Genomic DNA, 19,888 nt, shown 5'->3' on the forward strand with positions numbered 1-19,888 from the left:
AACTCTTGGCTGGTTACTTTAGCTAGAAATAGTTCAAAAAATTCCCTCTCACGTAATTCATCCTTTCAAGAAATATACCTGAGTGCCTATTACATACCCAATACCTTCAGGTACTCAAGTTCCAAAACTGTTCTATCTCGGTCTGGTTTGAGGTGGGAACCCCACAAACCACAGTGCAATAGAGCTCTGCCCTTTACCAAATGCCATTTCCTTCCCCAGTCATTAACTTGGGCTCTCTGTACCCAACCTTTGCACACCAGGAAAGACAATACAACTCCTGAGAAGAGGTGACTTTTGTGACAATTTACACTCATCCCCCCTTAGAAGACACCGTAGCTCTCTAAAAGCACCTACTAGAAAAACGAACACAAATCCATTTTCTTCCACCGGAAGTGCCCATCCTCATACTCATGCACAAGGAAAAGAAAGCTGTAATTTTCCTGCATAAACTGTGTCATAATCACCTATAAGCTTGAAAGTACCCCAAAGTCTATCACCTATTTTATCCTTCTTTAAATCATGTTTTTTTTCAAGCACCAGCATTCCTGTTTATTTCTAAATACTATTTTTTTTATTGTAAATGTCAAAATTTATTCTCTCCTCTGGATTGAACAGTTACCTTTGACCCTAGTGAAATCCATAAACCAAAGCAGCTTTCCCATAGTTACAAACGCAGTTGTGAAATTGTACTGATTGGTAACTGGGAAACTCCCCGTACAAAGAGGCATGCAGGGGAAATTTTGATAAGCGCCAGTCTCTTACAGCAAAATACGATGACCGCTCTGGGTCTGGTTCCTTATCTGGAAGATGACAGGATGACCTGATTTCAAAGATGCCATCAGGCTCTCAAATGCTCGGATTCTATACCAGGGCCGCAGAATTTTAGCATAAAAACATAACATAGAATTCCTGTCTAGCTGCATTTCCACCTTGCTGAAGAAACTATTTTAATGCTCATCCAATCCGAGAAAGTAGGTTTTAATTTTTACAACAATAGCAAAATATATTGGCTATTAATTCCCCCCCTTTAATACGGGCTTTATAATTCACTTTAGTTGAAAGTCTTGCTCCGCTTTGCTCCTTGGGACCAAAGTGTGGCTGTTTTTGTTCTCTAAACTGCCAAAATTAACACTAAAATTAAAATTATAGATGCCAATAAAATTACCACATGCAGTAGATACTGCGACTCATAAAAATGGTCCAACTTCCCTGTAAAATGTATAGGGGCACAGTGACAATGCAACTCTGTTCCCTTCAAAAAACTAGTCACAGAACCACTGACGGGCCGAGCGTTACCTTTAATACCCTTGGGCCCGGGGAAGTCACAAGACCTCTGACATTAAGAAAGCACCTCCTCTGTGGCGAAGTATCAGACAAATCTTGTGTATCAGTGTCACTTGGTTCTTTTAGGAGACGGTCTACCACGATATATTTTTTTTGGTTGTCCTGAGGAACACACACACGCCCTCTCTATGCAGCGCCCTGCAAGAAGGCAGGGTGGACAGAGCCCATTGGCCCACGTGCCTCCGGGTGGCAAGCAGCTCTCCTGTGAAACCAAATGACTGTACTTGACTTTCACGTGTTCGTATTTGAAATTTAAAAGAAAACTATTGTTGAAAAAAGGCACTTTTACCAATTTATGGGGTTTGGTTTAAATGCCACTGATTTCAGAAACATGCATCTGAGCCCTCCTTGAGGCAGTCAAGCCAGGAAGAGTGGACACAAAAAGGAATTTTAGAACATTTAGAAATTCTCTAAGAGCTTGTCTAACGTTTGTGAATATTTTATTTCGACACTTGATGGGTCTCCTAAAGATGGCCCAATTCCTAAGCCATATTTGCATAAATTACTTTAATTCAAAGGAGAACGTAAATAGGAAGCTCCTGTTAATAATACTCAGGTTATTAGTCTGTCGTTAGCTCTGACTTACTAAGAAACTTCTAATGAGAGGAGGGTTAAAAGAAGAGCCAGCAAGGTGGCACTCACACACACGGGCAATGTCTACTGCATCCCCTGACTACTGCTTATCCGCCTGTCTAATGCAGAGCAGCGTCTAATGCAGCCAGGTGAAATGACAAGTCAGTTGGCTCATTGGTTTACAAAAGAAACCCATCATCTTCTCCAGTCTACAAGTTTCCATTCGTCCTGTTAGCTATTGCTGTTGTTGCTGTGATTTGACCCCTGATAAAACAGCTGTCATAAGATATGCGGAGACCGAGGAGCCAGAAGGAGTGGAGGCTCAGGTAGAGAGCGGCAGTCTGTGGACAGTGATGCGTGCGACCTCCTTACCGGAGCACCTGCTCCACCATCCCCAGGAGGATGCCTGACATCTTCTCCAATCGACTGCTAACGCTATTGGACCATTCTGCTACTGCGACTGATTGGTAGCATAAAAGTGAGAATGGAAATAGGGGCCATCAGGCCAATGATATGCTGCAAACTTTGGCTAAGGTTCCACATTAGAAGCCAAGTGGGGGTTTGGGTTGGGCTCTGTGGAATAAAACCTAGCAGAGATTTTACTCTGGACACAAAGCAGACACTCACATTTGATAAATGCATAGGCGCTGTACACACAGACAGGGCGAGCTAAGACCTTGCCACCTGCCAAGATGTTGTCCATCACCACCTGCCACTTTGCTCTCTAGTCCCTCACCCAGGACCAAGTTAAAGCCATTTACAACCAAGGTAAAATCATGATGAAATACCAGTCCTCGCTGACAACAATTAATAAGATCTCTCAGATACCACGCCATTCTGTAAGGCACTGGCTAACGGGTTCCTATGTAATATAGTGTCTTCCTTCTCTGTGTTAAAAGTACACTGTGTAGATTGAAATCTAAATTCCTGCTTTACCTCTCTTCCATCTCCATTGGGCGTCAGAACCCAGCCTAACACAAGGGATATATTAGATGTTCCAATGTCCATGGATGGTATTTCTCCTCTACGGTTTAACAAATCAGTTTAGAATTTCCAGGGTCATTCGTGTGCCCTCTTAATAAGTACGGATCGCCACGGCTGTTTCTCAAAATTGTGTTCTTTGCTTCATCGGTTTAGGGATCACAAGTTTACTGTGAATGATTTCTATAAAATGCAATGGGAACACAACAAGAAGGCCTCATTAAATGCAGTTCGAATGTGTCTATGGTGACGGCTCCCAAATGACAACAAAATTATACTGAATGGCTGCTACCAACTCCTGAACAAATGAACACCCTCCCGCCCCTTCCAACTGCTACAGAGGCTGGTGTAAAAGAACTGCACAGGGAGTGTGGAGGCAGAAGAGCACAGAGGGCAGAGCGGGCACCCTGAGAACTCGCTGGACTCCCTGCACAGGAAGTAGCTTTTCTCCCCAAAGCCCAGCACTGGGAGACTGCAGCAGAGGTCATGGACTTTGCCACCAAAACCTTAGGCTCAAAGCCTGGTTCTGCTCCTCATGAGTTGTGTGAATTGAAGCAAATCACTTAATGTTTTGAGTCTCAATTTCTTCTTTTATTAAGTATACATAGTAATGTTTACTTCACAGAGTTATTGAGGGGGTTAAGTGCTTACCCTGTCCCTGAGACCTAATAAATGGTTAATGAATGGGAGTTAGGATTAAAATTGTCTTCCCTAAGCCTATCTGAACCCATTCAATACACATGTTTGTGGTGTTTGAATTTCTATCAATAGGAAAATTATCTGGTTCTAAACAGAAACCTTAAAAAAAAATAACCAAACAGCTGTGGGAAGGCTAGAGGACAACGGCCTTTCTTACACTAGAATTAATGGGTTTAGTCTGGTTGCTCACCTCCTCATTCTCATCTGTGAGAATACGCACTGAATGAACAGAAAATTTTGACTGGGAGGCAGAAAAGTATATGGATGGCATTTGGGATGTTTACTGGTCAGGGAAAGAATGGTCTCAAAGCAAGTGAGAGACATGCATTCCATAGCGACTTTGGGGAGAAAAGGGCACCAGAGATGGGAAAAAATGTGAATAAAGAGGTACAAGAATGTCAAAAATACCAAAGAGAGTTGTCCTCTTTCAAAATTTTGGCTGGGTCAGTCCTTTACCTAAAACAGAAAAAGGAAACTCAGCACTTAGGGAAGTACCCTTAGTGCTAAAAGTCAGTGCAGCGGGAGTTACCGTATTTTGCTGTGTATACTGTGCATTCATGTTTTTGGCCCAAACTTTCAGGGGGAAAAATCTTGCATTTTAATTTCTTTATTCAATGTTTTATTTATATATATAGCTGATTATTATAGCCCTGGCTGGTGTAGCTCAGTGGATTGAGCACAGGCCTGTGAACCAAAAGATTGCGGTTCGATTCCCACTTAGGGCACATGCCTGGGTTGCAGGCCAGTTCTCAGCAGAGGCCAGTTCCCAGCAGGGAACACACCAGAAGCAACTGGACCTTGATATTTCTCTCCCTCTCTCCTTCCCTTCCCTTCTAAAGATAGATAGATAGATAGATAGATAGATAGATAGATAGATAGATAGATACTGATTATTGTATTCCAGGGCATTATTTTGCATATGGATATCGTTATTACTTTCTAGAGTTACACTTTTAACAAATAAGCAACATAAAAGAATTAAAAACATTTCTACAGACACAGAATTAGTACTACCCATGACTAATGCATATCCTTTTTTGTTCCTAAAAAATTTGGGCAAAAAAGTGCGCATTATGTATGGCAAAATACCGTAATTTCTGCTGGAACCTGGGATGCTAATAGCCATTTTGGTTCCCTCTTCTAAGGAAAACATTCTGCGGGGGAAATCTCCCATACAAAATTTTGGAATTTCACATACTCCTTACCTAAGGATGGCTTGCCCAATAATATTATGCATCCAAATTAAGAAAACCATAATCAATGTTCATAGTTAAGGGCTCACCTTTATGTTTTTCTTAACAATAACAACCCTGTAGGGGCAGTCGGGGAGACCGGCTGTGACCCCAACGCAGGTTAGAAAGAGCCTCCTCTCAACAGTTACGCACGTAACCCCTGAGGTTTACCTTAGCACTCATCTACCAATGAAGACGCTTGAAATGAACAAAATAGACCATGCTCACCCTTCATGACAACCTAGCACTTTTTCAATGGCCTCTCTTCTTAATCAACTATTTATGAGCAGTTTCCATGGGCAGGAGACTTGAGGAGATGTGACTGTAGAAAAAGGCATAAATCTTGATGCCTGCCCTCAGTGAGTTTGCAACTTGGGTGGGGAAACCGGATATGAATGTGTGAGAATAGAAGCAATCACAACATGTTTAAATGACTGTTTAAAACACCTTCTGAGGAGATATAACAAGAGAGGACATGGATGACTAGCAAGTTAATTCTGTCATAGGAATTTATTAATTCCTATGACAAAAAATATATATAATTATTTTTATATATGTGCATGCACAGAGGGAAAGAAATCCATGGTACAAGAGGACTGGAAAAGGACCCTCAATTGGGAGTAATCAAGGAGAGCTTTGTGTGGGAAAAAGACTTTGAATAGGGTCATGAAGGGTGAGTAGCATTGATGGATATGGGGCCGTTATATAATTAAATTTTCAACACACTATGCTTGTATTTTCCGAGCCAAAACATCCTCTTAAACTGACTCAGCATCTTCAACTTTGCTTCGAAGGTGCAAAGTGCTGTACCCAAAGACCAGCCACCTTGGACAGTGAGGAAGGGCACATGCTTTCTCTCCTTCTGTGAAAGGATAGATTATGGGATGGATATGAGTGTAGAGAGAAAAGAGAAGTTCATGGAGCTCAATATACAGTTTACATTATTTTTAAATGGCCTCATTATTATTAGACGTTACATAAGGGATTTAACACTCCCAGAAAGGTCTAATAAAAAAGCGCTAAAGCTATCAACTTGATAAAGTGGTAAAACCCTGCTTCTCGATGTGCCAAGTTTCACTTTAAAAATGGAGCCTGGAGTCTACTTTTGAGAACCAAACTTTAGCATCTCACTATTTTTTAAAAAATGTTTTAAAAAGGCTCTTATGCCAAAAGCCCATGGATGTTGTAAGAAAACAGCTACGTCCTCATCTGAGTCCTCCCACAGACAAGAGCGAAACACAAAATAAGTCTCCTTCCTTTGTGGTTAAATAGCAGCCTCAAAGTAATGGTAGTAATGTTGAACACAGCCTGGAGCAGAGAAATCAGACTTTCTTGGATTTTTGTGTGCTGCGTGGAAGTCCACAGGCCGAATGACACACTGCATTTCAGAGGTTAATGGGGAAGAAAAGTTTCCAATAATATTTACCGAATGCTTCCCTCTGAGGAGTGAAGAAAGAGCGTAGCTGATGGGAATCTGAAGCAGTTTAATTGTTTCCTATTCGAACATCCTGCAGCTGTCTGAGTTTGCAGTTTTGAGGTGACGCTTGGGGACAACTCATGCTGGTGAGGGGCATTTGGGGGGCAGCAGACAGGGGGCATTGGGGTTGCTCCAGATTGAGGCCATTAGAGGTTACAGCAGCGAGACCACTTTTCAGAGGGCGGGGCACCACATCGAAGGGGTCGTGGGCAACATTACTGTATTTCTTTGCACACAACAACTCTGGAAGGAAAAGCAGGGGCGACCTACCTGACCCTTTCTGGACTGGCTCCATCCCTCAGGTAGCTTTGATGCTAAAGCCTGGTGCATGCTAGGGGTTTGCATCCAGGCACAAGAAGGAGCCAGTAACAGAAATGGACGTCCTAGAATCTGGAATAAGAAGACAGAGTAAACTTTCAAGTAACAACATCCGAAATGAGCATTTCAGATTGGCTGCTAAGGGCACAGGGAACACAACAGGAATCTGGTACTTTACCTTGGTGGGTCTACTTTTAAAAAGGAGTCCCAGAACTCTCAGTTCTTCTCACAATTCAGGGCTTGAGGTACGGGTACCAGTTTCAGGTCAAAAGCACCTTTAAAGGGGCTCTGTGCATGGATGTGGCTGGTAACAGTTTTAGGGAAGAAAACAATCCTCTTTACCATTCTTTTTATCCTATTTGCATGGAACAGTAGGAATCCTGTCCCGCGCCTATGCCACAGATCACAGCCACTCGCACGAGCCACCATCCCTCTGCAGAGCCTCGGGAATCTGCAGAGTCACTCCTCTTCTGCCTGGTTCTCTGCAAAGTGAAGTCATAGGGACGGATCAGCCAACCTGGCTTCTCACTACCCTGCCCAGAATCCTTTGTGAACTGAAATGAGTCATCGCTCCAAGAAAAGCTACAGCCTCTGGTGTGTGCAGGCTCCTTTGTCTGCAGGCTGCCGCGAAGGCACTGGGCTGGGAGTGTGCCCCAGGCCCAGGGCTGCCAGGGACCCATCCTCCTCTCCAGGGTGCCCAGGTCCCCTCGCATGCATTAGCGCCAACGCTTATTGTTTTAATCACAAAAACAGGAAAAAGGGCACATACCTCTGGATGCTTGAAGGGAAAATACATTAAAATTGATCTAGCGTCATATACTCACCAGTCCATAATTATAAACCTGACACATTCTCTCTCTCTCTCTCCCTCCCTCTCTCTTTTTTTTTTAAGGCTGGCTTTTCATTGTGATGAAGGACGAATCTCCCTCCTTGTGTGTACCAGGCCGTTCTGCCGTGCCCTGGATCAAAGTTTAAGCTGCAGCAAGCTATTGGTCCTAAATTCCAGCTGCATGCAAGTCCTTGCAAGCCTGGGTCTCATCACAGCCGACAGAGCCGGCCAGCGGGCTCCAGCACAGGCAGCCCACAGCCCGCCGCCAGGGCAGCTTCCGCTGCCGCCCAGAGAGAGAGAGAGAGAGAGAGAGAGAAAGAGAGAGAGAGAGAGAGAGGCAGCGGTGTTGGGAATGAGGTCACTATGTCAGGAACTCGTTCTCAGTGTGAGGCTCTCCTGAGCTCACCACACAACTGAAGTCCACAGTGGTATGATTCATAGGATTTTTTTATATCGCTGCTTCATCAGCCTTAAAAAAAAAAAAGGTCTGTCTAAGATCCATAAGGTAAAAAAACAACCCATTACATATCTGTAAAAATGTCCCTTCTCTGCACTCTTTGTGCCACACTGCCACTCATTATTTCCTCCACGGTGAAAAACTCCTGCCTAGACACGTGTACGTATCATATTTACACACGCACATCGACACATGTACACACAAAGGAGCTTATTTCAGCAAAGCCACAGAGAAAAACCATTTGTCTCTGTTTAGAGTACAAGAAATCACACAAACGTCTCAAGAGGAGAAAGGGGGTGGGAGCTGGAAAGAATGATAGAGATATCAGCCATCACATTAAAACTGGGGGAAAACGGAGTCTGCGAGGAAGAGACTCATCCAGGAAAAAATGGATTCTGTTGTAGCAGTAGAAATAAATTCTGTTGTAACACTGCCCCGACTCCCCCAAAAGAAATGATACCAAAGCAGGCGCCTCTCACCATCTCTATTCAGGAACCGAAGAGATACCGGTAAATTAACCCATAGTCAGAAACTAAACAGAGTTGGGTAGCAGACGGTATTTATACAGCCAGTGCTCCCACAACCTCACAGATACAGCAGTTAAGTTACAAGGAATACAAAGCCCAGGGCACAACCAGAGCTGGGAAGAGCAAAAATGTACCGGACCTCTGAATAAGACTGCCCCAAACCTCCCTCAGGCTAAAATCCCACCAGAACCGTATCTTCCCTTAACTCCCGGGACTTAGCCGGTCGTCAGGCACCTCCTCCCGCAGAGCTCTGGTCTCATCCAAGCCAGCGCCCACCCTGTGGTGTGGCCCTGCATAGTGAGTCCCATGCTCTCCCCAGAAAGCTGAAAAAATGTGTAAGTCTCTCCTGTTCACAACTCACCCAGTGTCCACAAATACTAGCCCCATCCCTCTGTTCCAAACCACCTCTTCTGTCGTGGAACACAGTTTGGGACCCTTAGTCAGCATGTGCCCTCTGTGTTCCTTCATCGATCATTGATACGTTAGGTCTCAGCATTATTAATAAAGCTTCTTCAGCTCCTGCAACCATCTGACACTTCCAAACCCTCTGCCATCGTGGTTTCCATGGTTGGCTCCGGCCCTGGCATGTCAATTCCCCTCTTCAAATGTTGCACGAAGAGCCGCATGTGCTCCAGCTGAGTTCTACCGATGGCCCTGCCCGCTCCCTGGTTCTGTCCTCTATAGCCACATGGCCTAAAATGGCAGTAGGTTATTGGCTGTTGTGCCACACTGTCAGACGGGGAACTTCTTCACAAGAACTGCTGTGACCTCAGGTCTCATTTATGCACTTAAAAAAGAAAAACCTCATCAACTATGCCTTGTATATTTTATCGGAAATGGTTTGCTCCTGATTTTCCCTGAGGAGGATATAGAATTTTCTCTCCTTCGCTAGGCCACCCAGGTTCCTGTCCATTCCGTACACCGAGCCGGTGGCCCAGCGCCCAGCCCTCCTATCCCGACAGCCCTCTTTGAGTTTGGTTGTGTCGTTAGTTATAAATCCACCTAACTCAGCCAGCCCGTTCCTGCCAGGCATAGTCTGGTGGCTGTGAGGTCAGGAAGTGTGCCTCACAAACACCTGCACCTTCAGAATGCAGTGACGTAGCCACATAAGAAATGGACTCAAAACAAATGTCTAACTAGCAGTATCTCGGGCTCTGGCGATGTAAGGGCCTCTGGGAAACCCAAGGTTACTAGGCCACTTCTCAACAGCTAAAAACGCAAGTTTCCTCTATGATATAGAAAAGGTTGGATAAGTGAATAAAGAAAAAAACAAATAAATAAAAGAAGTGGAAAATACAAAGAAAAATATATTCAAATTTTCTAGTATCCAAACATGTATGCTTCCATTTACAGGCCCCTATGCCCATGTATGAAAACTCATCTAAATTTGACAAGGACCCAATAAGGGAGGTACCGTTATTAGACCCATTTTAAAACGAGATTCACTGCCTTCCCACAGCTGGTAAATGGTAGGATTTGAATCGGGGGCAGGAGGGCCTTAATAAAATACATACCCTTACATCAATTAAAAATATTCATTGGGTGCTTTTAACCACCATACATTCTGCCTTTGAACTATTACAATAAAATAACTACTAGGCACAATTTTTTGGGGAAAACCCCTACAGCTCAATTTTTATGTTGAGTTGAAGCCCATTCACTTTGCTAGCATATAAGGCCTTCAGCTGAGCTGCAGCTCACAGGCTCTGTCTCCACAGTGGCCACTTGCCCAGTTCTACAGCCCCCAGTGGGCTGCCCTCTGGCCACAGACCACTGCTGAATGACCATGCAATTAAGTGTGATTGACTGGTCAAAACAGCATCCATAAGCTCATGGTGTGGTCCTACCAACACCACCATGAGTTTGATGCTGGACGCCTATTAGCCTCAACACAGTTGTAAAGGAGAGAAAGACACTCTGATATTGTGGATACCGGTGTCTGATGGAGAGATAAATTCAAGAATCAAGGACAGATGTAATTAGCAATCCTCCTCTCCCCAGTGCCTCGTGCTCCTTTTAATAACAGCTTCCGTGTTACAGTAAAGGTTTACAAACATCATACAGCATATCGCAGAGGTGATTTGCTCAGTCGACGAGGTGTGGGCAGCAGCTGTGCTTGGCACTAGGCTGGCCCCTTGGCAAAAGATTAAACAGTGGCACTGAACACTGACACAGCTGTCCTGCATCTTTAAAAAAAGGCTTTGCTGACTAATGTCACAGCACAATCTCAGAACTACTATACTTGATACAGCAGAAAGCAACACGCACCCTCAAATCAGTTAAAATACTCACTGTGTGCCTAACTGCAAATGTGTAAGACAGTTTGGAAAATGCAGAGCATGCGCACTGGTACATACAAACTTTCCCATGAACCAGTGACGCGGTCTCTACTGCCATGAGGCTTCCAATGCAAGTGAGGAAGTAAGATATTCACCCCCCAAAAGCACAAAGAATACAAAACAAATGTTTGTTAAAAGAGAGAATCAGGTAAGAGGCACCCCTAAGAATTCAGGAGAGAGAACTTGGGCTGAAACAGTGAGGAGTGGCTTCCAGAGAAAGGCAAACCTGACCTAGCACCTGGAGAGGTGAGAGAAAAGAGAAAAGGCATGCCCTAAGTTAGAAGAGGAGCTCCTAAAAGAGAGAGGTTTTTGCACACTTTGTGTTTACACATGTATTCCTGAAAAGTGCCTAGCCAATGGTAGACGCCAAATAAATACATACATACAGAATGAATGAGTGAATGAATGAGCTGGACAAAGAAACAATGAACTAGGTATGGGGGTACTGATGCGAGGGAGGCAAGGGGCAGAGGGTTCATACTGGGGAGTTGAGGGAAAGGAGGTAAGAAGGGTGGTTTAATAGCAGATCACAATGTTTAATGGATAAGAAAATGACCCACCTTCTATGTGCAATGAATTTCACTTGGCATTTGTTATAGCCATTAGTAAGTCTCCTGCCTAAGAAGCATTACCCTACATGAACCCATGTTCTCCAAAAACAAGTATTTATAAACTCATGGAAGTTCATGTTGACTGTATGGTTGGATGTTCTTTCACTAGGGATTTCTCTGCCCCCCATCAGCACGCAGAAGTCTGCAATGACAAAACTCTCTCTCCTCTGCAAAAATATTAGCAATAGGGGAGAAAAATCCTACTCTGTAGCAATCTCATGCTAAACCACCCTAATTCAATGTAGTTCAAGTCAACGAACATGCACTAAATGCAATGTTGAAGACATTCTGCTCGTCGCTGAGGTCAGAATAGAGATGAGGACATTACGGCTTCTACCCTCAGTTTGGAATCAGCATCTGCGTCATTGTGTGAATCATTCGAGGGAAAGATACCATGAGAACGACAACCAAAAAGCGATGATTATTTCTCCTATAAGAGAGAGAGGGTGAGGAAACACGGCAGGAACTGGCCAGTGCTTCAGGAAAGACATGGCAGGTGAGTAAGTAAAGGAGGAAGGACAGAAAAGGAGGGGATGTCACCCCAGCCGGCGAAGCAGTGTGCACAGACAATGTGGGTTAGCGTGCAGACGCTCTGGAGGACTCCCGGTGGTCGCCCAGCTGGGCTGGCGAGGTAAGACATATGAAGGAGACGGGTAGAGACTGAGCCAAAGAATCGGTCAGGCTGACAGAAGATTTGGAAGAAGATGAAATTATAGGAGAAAGGCATTTGGGGCTTTTACAGGGGCGTGATACCCCTGAGGCTGAAAGTTTAGGTCACTCCGGCAACAAGGTATAGGATTCATTCAAAGGGAGAAGATAAGTAATTATTGGGGCAAGGAAAGAGCCTATTGTGAGATCCTTATCCAGGTGCAGGGAGTGCTTAAACAAGGAACAGAGAGGGGCACAGCGATAGGAAATTTGTTTCTGTTTCACAAAGGAACTGCCCCAAATTTCCAGCATGCTAGGACACTCAGACATTCACTTGCAGAAGTATCACGTACGCCTAACACCACTTGCCCATAATCTATCCAAAAGACTGTCTGTGCTTTGGGGACAGTCTGACACTCAGAGCAGTGCCCAGGGTAGAACAGTAGTTCAAGGTCAGAAATAAAAGGAGGAGAAGAAGTCCTCTGAACAGAACCCCTGGGTCCCAATAACAGATCAGATGTTCCCGGTTGCATGAAAGCTGATAAAAAGGCTCAAATTAAAAATTCAATGTAAGTGGTTAAAAAAAAACACAGAAGGTTCCAAAGTTTTCAAGGCCCATAGAGCCCAAGATTTACTCAGTTAAGTGCTTTTCTGTCACAGTAGAAAAAAGAGCTTCAGTTAAATTTGAGTTCGATGCAACAGGATAGACTAGGAAACTAAATACGTGAAGACCAAATACCCTTGGCATCCCTACAAGTATCAGAGCGCAGCAGTAGGAACACAGAGTGAAGACCAGGGCTGTTCTGTGTTATTCACTAAAGTTCCGAAAAGTCTTTAGATCAGGTCAATTCTCATAGACTGAGGAACATAGAATAATGGCATTTCAGAGCTGCAGGGGACACTGAAAGTCATCTAGTATATTATTATTATTTGACTGAAGATAACCCTAGGGTCCAAACAAGGAAGATGACTTGCCCGCTGTTACCAAGAGCTATCACAAAGCCAGAACTGGCACCCAGATCTCCAGGGTCTAAGCACAGACATCTCCCCATCATTTCACAACACCTGGTAAAGTCTCCTGGACGGAAATGAAACTCTAAGGCCTCTCCAGATGCACCAGGGATAAGATATTATAAGTGAAGTAGGCAGATGTCCAAGTTTCCATACTGTACTCACTATAGAATACATTCTTTATCTGCTCTTAGTTCCTCTAATTAATGTTGGAAGAAGACAAGGAAGGGAAAGATGAAAGTGAGACCCTGTTCGGTTTTCATTTTAAAAGACAGATTTCAAATGTGAAGCTTTGATAGTAAATGGTGAGGAAACTATGGGAAAGCACATGAAAATGAGATGTTACTCTTCTCCATTATAATTTCATGGCAGTAGTTAGTATTCCGATTTGTGGACTGGTATTTCTAACCTCCTGGCCAAAAGCACAGCTGCACACATCCCAGACATTTCTCCTTAGCACTTTCTGCCACAGAGGGTAGTGAAGGTACGTCCACAGAAGCCCACAATAGGCGAGAGAAAAGAAGATTCTATCTTGAAGTGTCTCTGAACTTCATGCAACTATGTATTATATCCTGCAATACATTGCTTTTTGCCTTAATAGAAACCATTTTAAAAATTGTTTCCACTGAACATCATTCAACTTTACTCTCCAAATTTTCCAAGTGAACCAACCCTCTAGGCAGACCGTCCTCGTTGACCCTGAGGTTGTATAAATAAACCTAAAGTGTGAGCCCCGGTCCCCAGAGGCAGATATGCCCCCAGTGTGTCAAGCACCACTACATCTGAAAACATACCTGAAAGTGGTATTTCCCGATTAATTCTCAAAGTTATTGTCAGTATTGCAGCAGCCTGAAAGATACATCACTATGGAGTCCTATGAGCTGTTCTAGCTGGAATTAGTTAGAAAGTCAAAGGCCTGAGAAACTGAATTATTTTATCACCGGCTTATTTAATTATGGCCAAGTGGTCCTCTCTGTGGGTTGCATTCCTCCGCTGAGATGAAATTAAGAAAAAGAAATATGAAAGTTGCCAAGGCTGCCATATTTTTATGAAGGCGACCGATCTACAGAACTAACCTCTGACTCAAGGTGCTTCCAATTAACTAAGAAATGAAAAGTAAACGCACATGAAAAGACAGTAGCACAATATTTTCCCAAAAGAACTATGAATAAGAGGGGGAAAACTTACTGCAAACTAAGTCCAGACGGAGTGTCACGCGAAGAAACACTGGCCGAACACTTCCAGCCTGGCGTGCCTGGGCTGCCCCACAGTGCCCGGTTAGGAGGGGCGAGCAACCCCGCACACGCTTTGGGGGTGCCAAGGGGCCTTCCACATGCCGCGCCCTGGACCGTTCCATTGACCTAGATGGACTCCAAACGTCTCCCCCGCTTCCATTTCCACTGATCGGAAAGTGACCAGGGTTCAGACTGTATTTCATTACCCCAAACAGTGGTTTTCGCACCTAACACAGTCCAATGAGGGTTGACTCCAAAAACCCACATCCGCTTTAGTCTCCCCTGCACATTCGAGGTCAGGAACGTCCACTCATTCATGGTCTCCCGCAGCTGACGTTAGGTCAGCCCTTTGTGTCCCCTCCACGTGTCATCTCACGGAGGTTGGGTCGTACCTCCGCGCTCACAAAGTGCTTACAAAACCAGGAGGCAGGGAATCATGACATCCTGGTGTCGAAGAATACAAAGCAGTCACATTCTCCTTCGTCTCTCTATAGTAAATGGATAAAAATGAACTTTCTGTGCTGTCCGGGATCACAGTGATTACACACAACCACCAATATTTGCTCTATCCAATACAGTAGCTATTAGCCACACATGGCTGTTTAACTTGCAGTTAACGTACATTAAATCAAACTAAAAATTTAGTTCCTCTACTTCAAGTGCTCAGTAGCTACACAGGTATTCACCACATTGGGCACAGCATAGACAGGGTGGGGCAAAAGTAGGTTTACAGTTGTTCCTGGGGGAAAATAATACAATCGTTAAAAAATAATACCAGAATAAATGTGTTTTGTGTACTCACAACTGTAAACCGACTTCTGCCCCACCCAGTGTAGACCAGTTCCATCACTCCAGAAAGTTCTATTGGACAGCACTGATCTAGTCAATCAATAAGCAATCACAAGTACCTCAGATACGATTCACCTTCACCTTGAAAACCTATACTTTTTAAACATAATTTTAGAAATGAGCATGTACAAAATCAAGGCCTTGCTTGATGTACAGGTTCTGAGAGTTTTAACACATATGTAGGCCTGTGTAACCACCATCCTGATCTGGACAGGGGGACACAGAACAGTTCCCCCACCCCCAGAAATGCATGATACTCCTCATACACTCCAACCCATGGAAACAACCCAGATGTTCCTTGTCCCTACTGTCTAGTCTTTTCTAGAACATCACATAAATAGAATCACAGTGTGTAACCTTTGGAGGTTGGCTTCTTTCATGGAGCACAAAGCTGCAGGAACTCATCACGTTGCACACACTTGGAGCAGGACGGCTGAGTCATACGGTACCGGTGGGTTTACCTCTATATGCCTTTATAAATTAAATGCATTTAAAAGATATAGGACTATTCAGGCAATCTATCTCTTCTTGAGTGAGTTTTGATTTTGAGTTTGTTTTTTCTAGGACTTGGTCCATTTGATCTGAATCGCTGAATTTATGCACGTAGAGCTGTTTATGGCAGACACTTCTTATCCTTTGAATCTCTGTGGAGTCTACAGAGATATGCCCCTTTTCATATCTAATATTTATAATTTGTATCTTCTTACTTCCTGGTCAATTTGGCTACAGGTTTATCAATTTTTCTTGCTATTTTTAAAGAACCAGCTTTTGACTTCATTGGTTTTCTCCATTGATTTTGTTTTCAAGTTTATTGATATCTACTCTTTATTATTTCATCTCTCCCGCTTGCTTTAGATTTTGTGCTTCTTTTTCTAGTTCCTTTTGGTGAAAGCTTGCTGTTCATTACAGATCTCCTTCTCTTTTCTAACATAAGCATTTAATCTATATATTTCCCTCTAAGCCCTGCTTTGTCTGCTTCATATGAATTGTGGGGTGTTGTATTTCCATCTTTGTTCACCTCAAAATACTTTCTACTTTCCCTGAGACTTCTTCTTTGATCCATGGATTACTTAGAAACACATTGTCTAATTTCCTGGTATTTGGGGATTTATTGGCTACCTTTCTGTTGTTGATTTCTAGTTAAATTCCATTGTGGTAAAATAACATACTTTGGATTATTTCAGTTCTTTTAACTGCTTTTAGGTTTGTTTTATGTCTCAGGCTCTCATCTATCTTTGAGAGTGATCTCTGAGGATTTGAAAGGAATGCATATTCTGCTATTTTAAGGAGGAATATTTTATAAAGGCCAACTAGATCTCTTTGTTTGGAAGTCTTGTTCAGTTCTTGTTTATCTTTACGGTTTTCTACCTACTTGTTCTACTGATGACTTAGAGAGACATGTTGAAGTCCCCGACCATAATCACCCACTTCTCCATTCAGTTCTATTTTACCTCATATACTTTGAAGCTTTGTTGTTAGGTACATACATTTTTAATATTCTCTTTCTGAAAAAATATTTTTATAAGAGCACTTAACAGGAGGTCTATCCCCTTAACAGATCTTTAAATATACAATAAATACAGTACTGTTATCTATAGGTACAATGTCGTATATCAGAGCTCCAGAACTCATTCAACTTGTATAACTGAAAGTTTATGCATGTTGATTAGCAACTGATTATCCCCTCCCCCCAGCCTCGGGCAACCACCATTCTACTCTTGGCCTCTATGAGTCTCACCTTTTAGATATCTCATACAGGTGGAATTCTGCAGTATTCCTCTTTGTGTGACTGGCTTATTTCACTTAGCATAATATCCTCAAGGCTCATCTATGTTGCTGCCTATTGCAAGATTTCTTTCTGTTTTAAGGTCAATATATTCCACAGTATGTACATACCATGTTTTCTTCACCCATTTATCTTCCAAAAGACTACTGTGGACAGTGCTGCAGGGAACTCTAGAAGGTCCTGCTTCCAATTCTTTGTGATAAATACCCAGAAGTGAAATTTCTGGACCAGAGTGAAGCTCTATATTTAATTTTTGGAGAAACCTTCACATTGTTTTCCATAGCTGCTGCACCATTTTGCATTCCCACTGACAGTGCACAAGAGTTTTAATTTCTCCACATCCTTGCCAGCCCCTGCCTTTATTCATTTGTTTGTTTATTTATCTATTTTGAGCTAATAGCTATCCCAACAAGTACAAGGTGATATCTCATTGTAGTTTAATTTGCATTTCCTTGATCGTCAGTGACATTCAGCATCTTTTCATACACCATGGACATCTGTCTCACACAGCTCACATCAGCTCATTTTTTAAATCAGGTTATTACTTTTGGGGTTTTATTTTGTTTTGTTGCATTTTTGCTATTGAGTTATAGGAATTCTTTATACTCTGGAAATCAACCCCCCTTATCAGAAATACGGTTTACGCATGTTTTCTCCCACTCTACAGGTTGTCGTTTTACTCTGTTGATTATCCCCTTCACTGTGCAAAAGCTTCTTGGTTCTATTTAGTCCAACTTGTCTAATTTTGCTACTGTTGCCTGTGCTTTTGGTGTCATAGCCAACGACAGTCACTGAAGTCATTGTGAAGACCAATGTCATGAAGCTTTTCCTCTACGTTTTCTTCTCAGAGTTTTAGTGTTTTGGGTCTTATGTTTGCATCTTTCATTCCATTTCATGTGCAGCAGAAAAGGGACAGACACGTTTTAATGTCTTCTTGCTGAACTTACCCATTGGTTTTAATTAATGCTCCTCCTATCCCTGGTCATTTTTCTTGGTCTGAAGTCTACTTTTCCTCACATTGATATGGCTCCTCAAGCTTTCTTTTAATTAGTGTTGGTGTGGTACATCTTCTTACCTTTTACTTTTAACCTACGCCTGTCACTGTATTTTAAATGTATTACTTGCAGACAATATATCATTTTGCCACTTTTTTAAAATCCTCACCCAAGGACATGTTTTTATTTTAGAGAGAGAGAAAGGGAAAGAGAGAGAGAAACATAAATATGAGAGAGAAACATCAATAGGTCGCCTTCAACCAAGGATCAAACCAGCAACCTAGGTATGTGCTCTGACCAGGATTCAAACCCCCAACCTTATGGTGTATGGGACGACACTCCAGCCAACTGAGCCACCCTGCCAGGGCCTTTTGCCATTTTTTTAAATCCATTCTGACAATCTGTTATTTGTCATGTTCAGATGACTTATGAATATACTTATAAATGACATATCAATGTATTTTTAAAATGCCGGGCTTCAGAGCGACCATTTATTCTTTGTTTTATGTTTCCGCCATCATTTTGTTCTTCTGTTTTCCTTTCCTACTTTCCCTTGGACTAACTGAATTTTTTAATATTCTATTCGAATTGATCTATTGAGCTTTTAACATATTTCTTTATATAGTGTTTTCAGTTGTCGTTTTCAGCATTTCAGTAGACATAAATTTCACGGTCTACTTAGATTAATACTTTACTACCTCGAGTGATAAACCATATATTATATTGGCCCTTCACCCTCCTTTCTTTATGCTATAGCTGTCATATGCGTTATTCTACATACACTGAAAACGCCCTTACGTTACATTTGTTTTCCATCATTACGCAAAGAGAAGAATGGCTAGTTCTGTGGGTCGGGATGTTCACCATTCCTGATGCTCTAAGTTTGCCTCTGGTCTTCATCTTCTGCCCATCAGCATTTCTTTGAGAACAGATCTGGCAGAGCATGTTTTTGTTTCATTTTATCTGAAAATGTCATTACTTCACCTTCTTATCTGAAAGGTATGTTCGCTGGATACTTCAAAAATACTATTCAACTTCATGGTGGCTTTTGCGGTGTCTAACTAAAAATCTGCATTCAACTTGTTCTACTGTGTGGTGTGTACCGTTTTTTCTCTAGCTGCTTTCAGGACTTTTCTCCTTTCAGTTTTCAGCAGCTTATGATGTGTCTGAGTATGAATTTCCTTGTTATCCTGCTCAGGGTTAGTAGGGCTTCTTGGGCCTAAAAGTTTGTATCTTTTACCAAATTTAGGAAGTTTTAGCTGTTATTTCTTCATACTTGTTCAAATCACATCACGGCATTTGTTGACACAAATGTTAGACGTTTTTGGTGTTGTCTCAGACATCCTGAAGCTCTGTGTACTGTTTTTTTTCAATCTTTTCTTCTCCACTGTCCATATTAGATCATTTCTATTGGTCTATCTTCAAGTCCACTGACTTCATTCTGTTACTGAGCCCATCCATACATTTTGGTTATTATACATTTCAGTTCCAAAATTCCAACTTGGCCCTACATCACCTCTATTTCTTTCTAGCTTACTTTCCCATTCTTTTCATTAGTGTTTAATCACACTTCTTGGTCCATAATTATAACAGCTGATTTAAAGTCTTTCTAATAATTCTAACATGTGACACCTCAGCATTATCCACTGATGATTGACTGTCCTTTCCTATGCAAATGGAGATTATCCTGGTTCTTTATATGCTGAGTAATCTTGCATAATGTTGATTATGTTTCAAAAATCTGTTTTTATATCCTAAGGAAAATGCTGATTTTTTTTCCTTTGAAGGAGGCCATCCATTTGGTGAAGTTCAATGGCTCCAATTTCTAAATCACCTGCCATCAGGTGTGACGTGAGTGGCCCTGGGCTCAAAGCCTTCGCAGTGCCATCCAGTCCTGTCCCCTGCGCGTAGCATTCGGTGCTCAGTCCGAGGCCTTTGTGGTGTCTAGTTCACATTTCAGATCTCAGAGTGTCTGAA

The 19,888-nt window shown here is 42.6% G+C and overlaps 1 protein-coding gene across 8 annotated transcripts in view; it reads right to left on the bottom strand.

Annotated features, from left to right (window-relative positions):
• Positions 1–19,888, bottom strand: part of STOX2 (storkhead box 2) — a 180,614-nt gene that overhangs the window by 26,524 nt on the left and 134,202 nt on the right. For 2 of the 8 annotated variants that reach the window (XM_053660012.1, XM_037128840.2), the window contains exons 2-3: positions 6,803–7,106; positions 6,577–6,696 (exon numbers count right to left, since the gene is read on the bottom strand). The exons of 5 other annotated variants lie outside the window; for them this stretch is intronic. In XM_053660012.1, the coding sequence (XP_053515987.1) occupies positions 6,577–6,601 (25 nt within the window). In that variant the 5' untranslated portion in view covers positions 6,602–6,696; positions 6,803–7,106. The remainder of the gene's footprint in view (positions 1–6,576; positions 6,697–6,802; positions 7,107–19,888) is intronic. One more of the 8 variants, XM_037128841.2, reaches the window with a different exon arrangement.

The sequence above is a fragment of the Artibeus jamaicensis genome, unplaced genomic scaffold, assembly GCF_021234435.1.
Source record: "Artibeus jamaicensis isolate MK-2021 breed Jamaican fruit bat unplaced genomic scaffold, CSHL_Jam_final scaffold_833, whole genome shotgun sequence".
Taxonomy (NCBI): domain Eukaryota; kingdom Metazoa; phylum Chordata; class Mammalia; order Chiroptera; family Phyllostomidae; genus Artibeus; species Artibeus jamaicensis.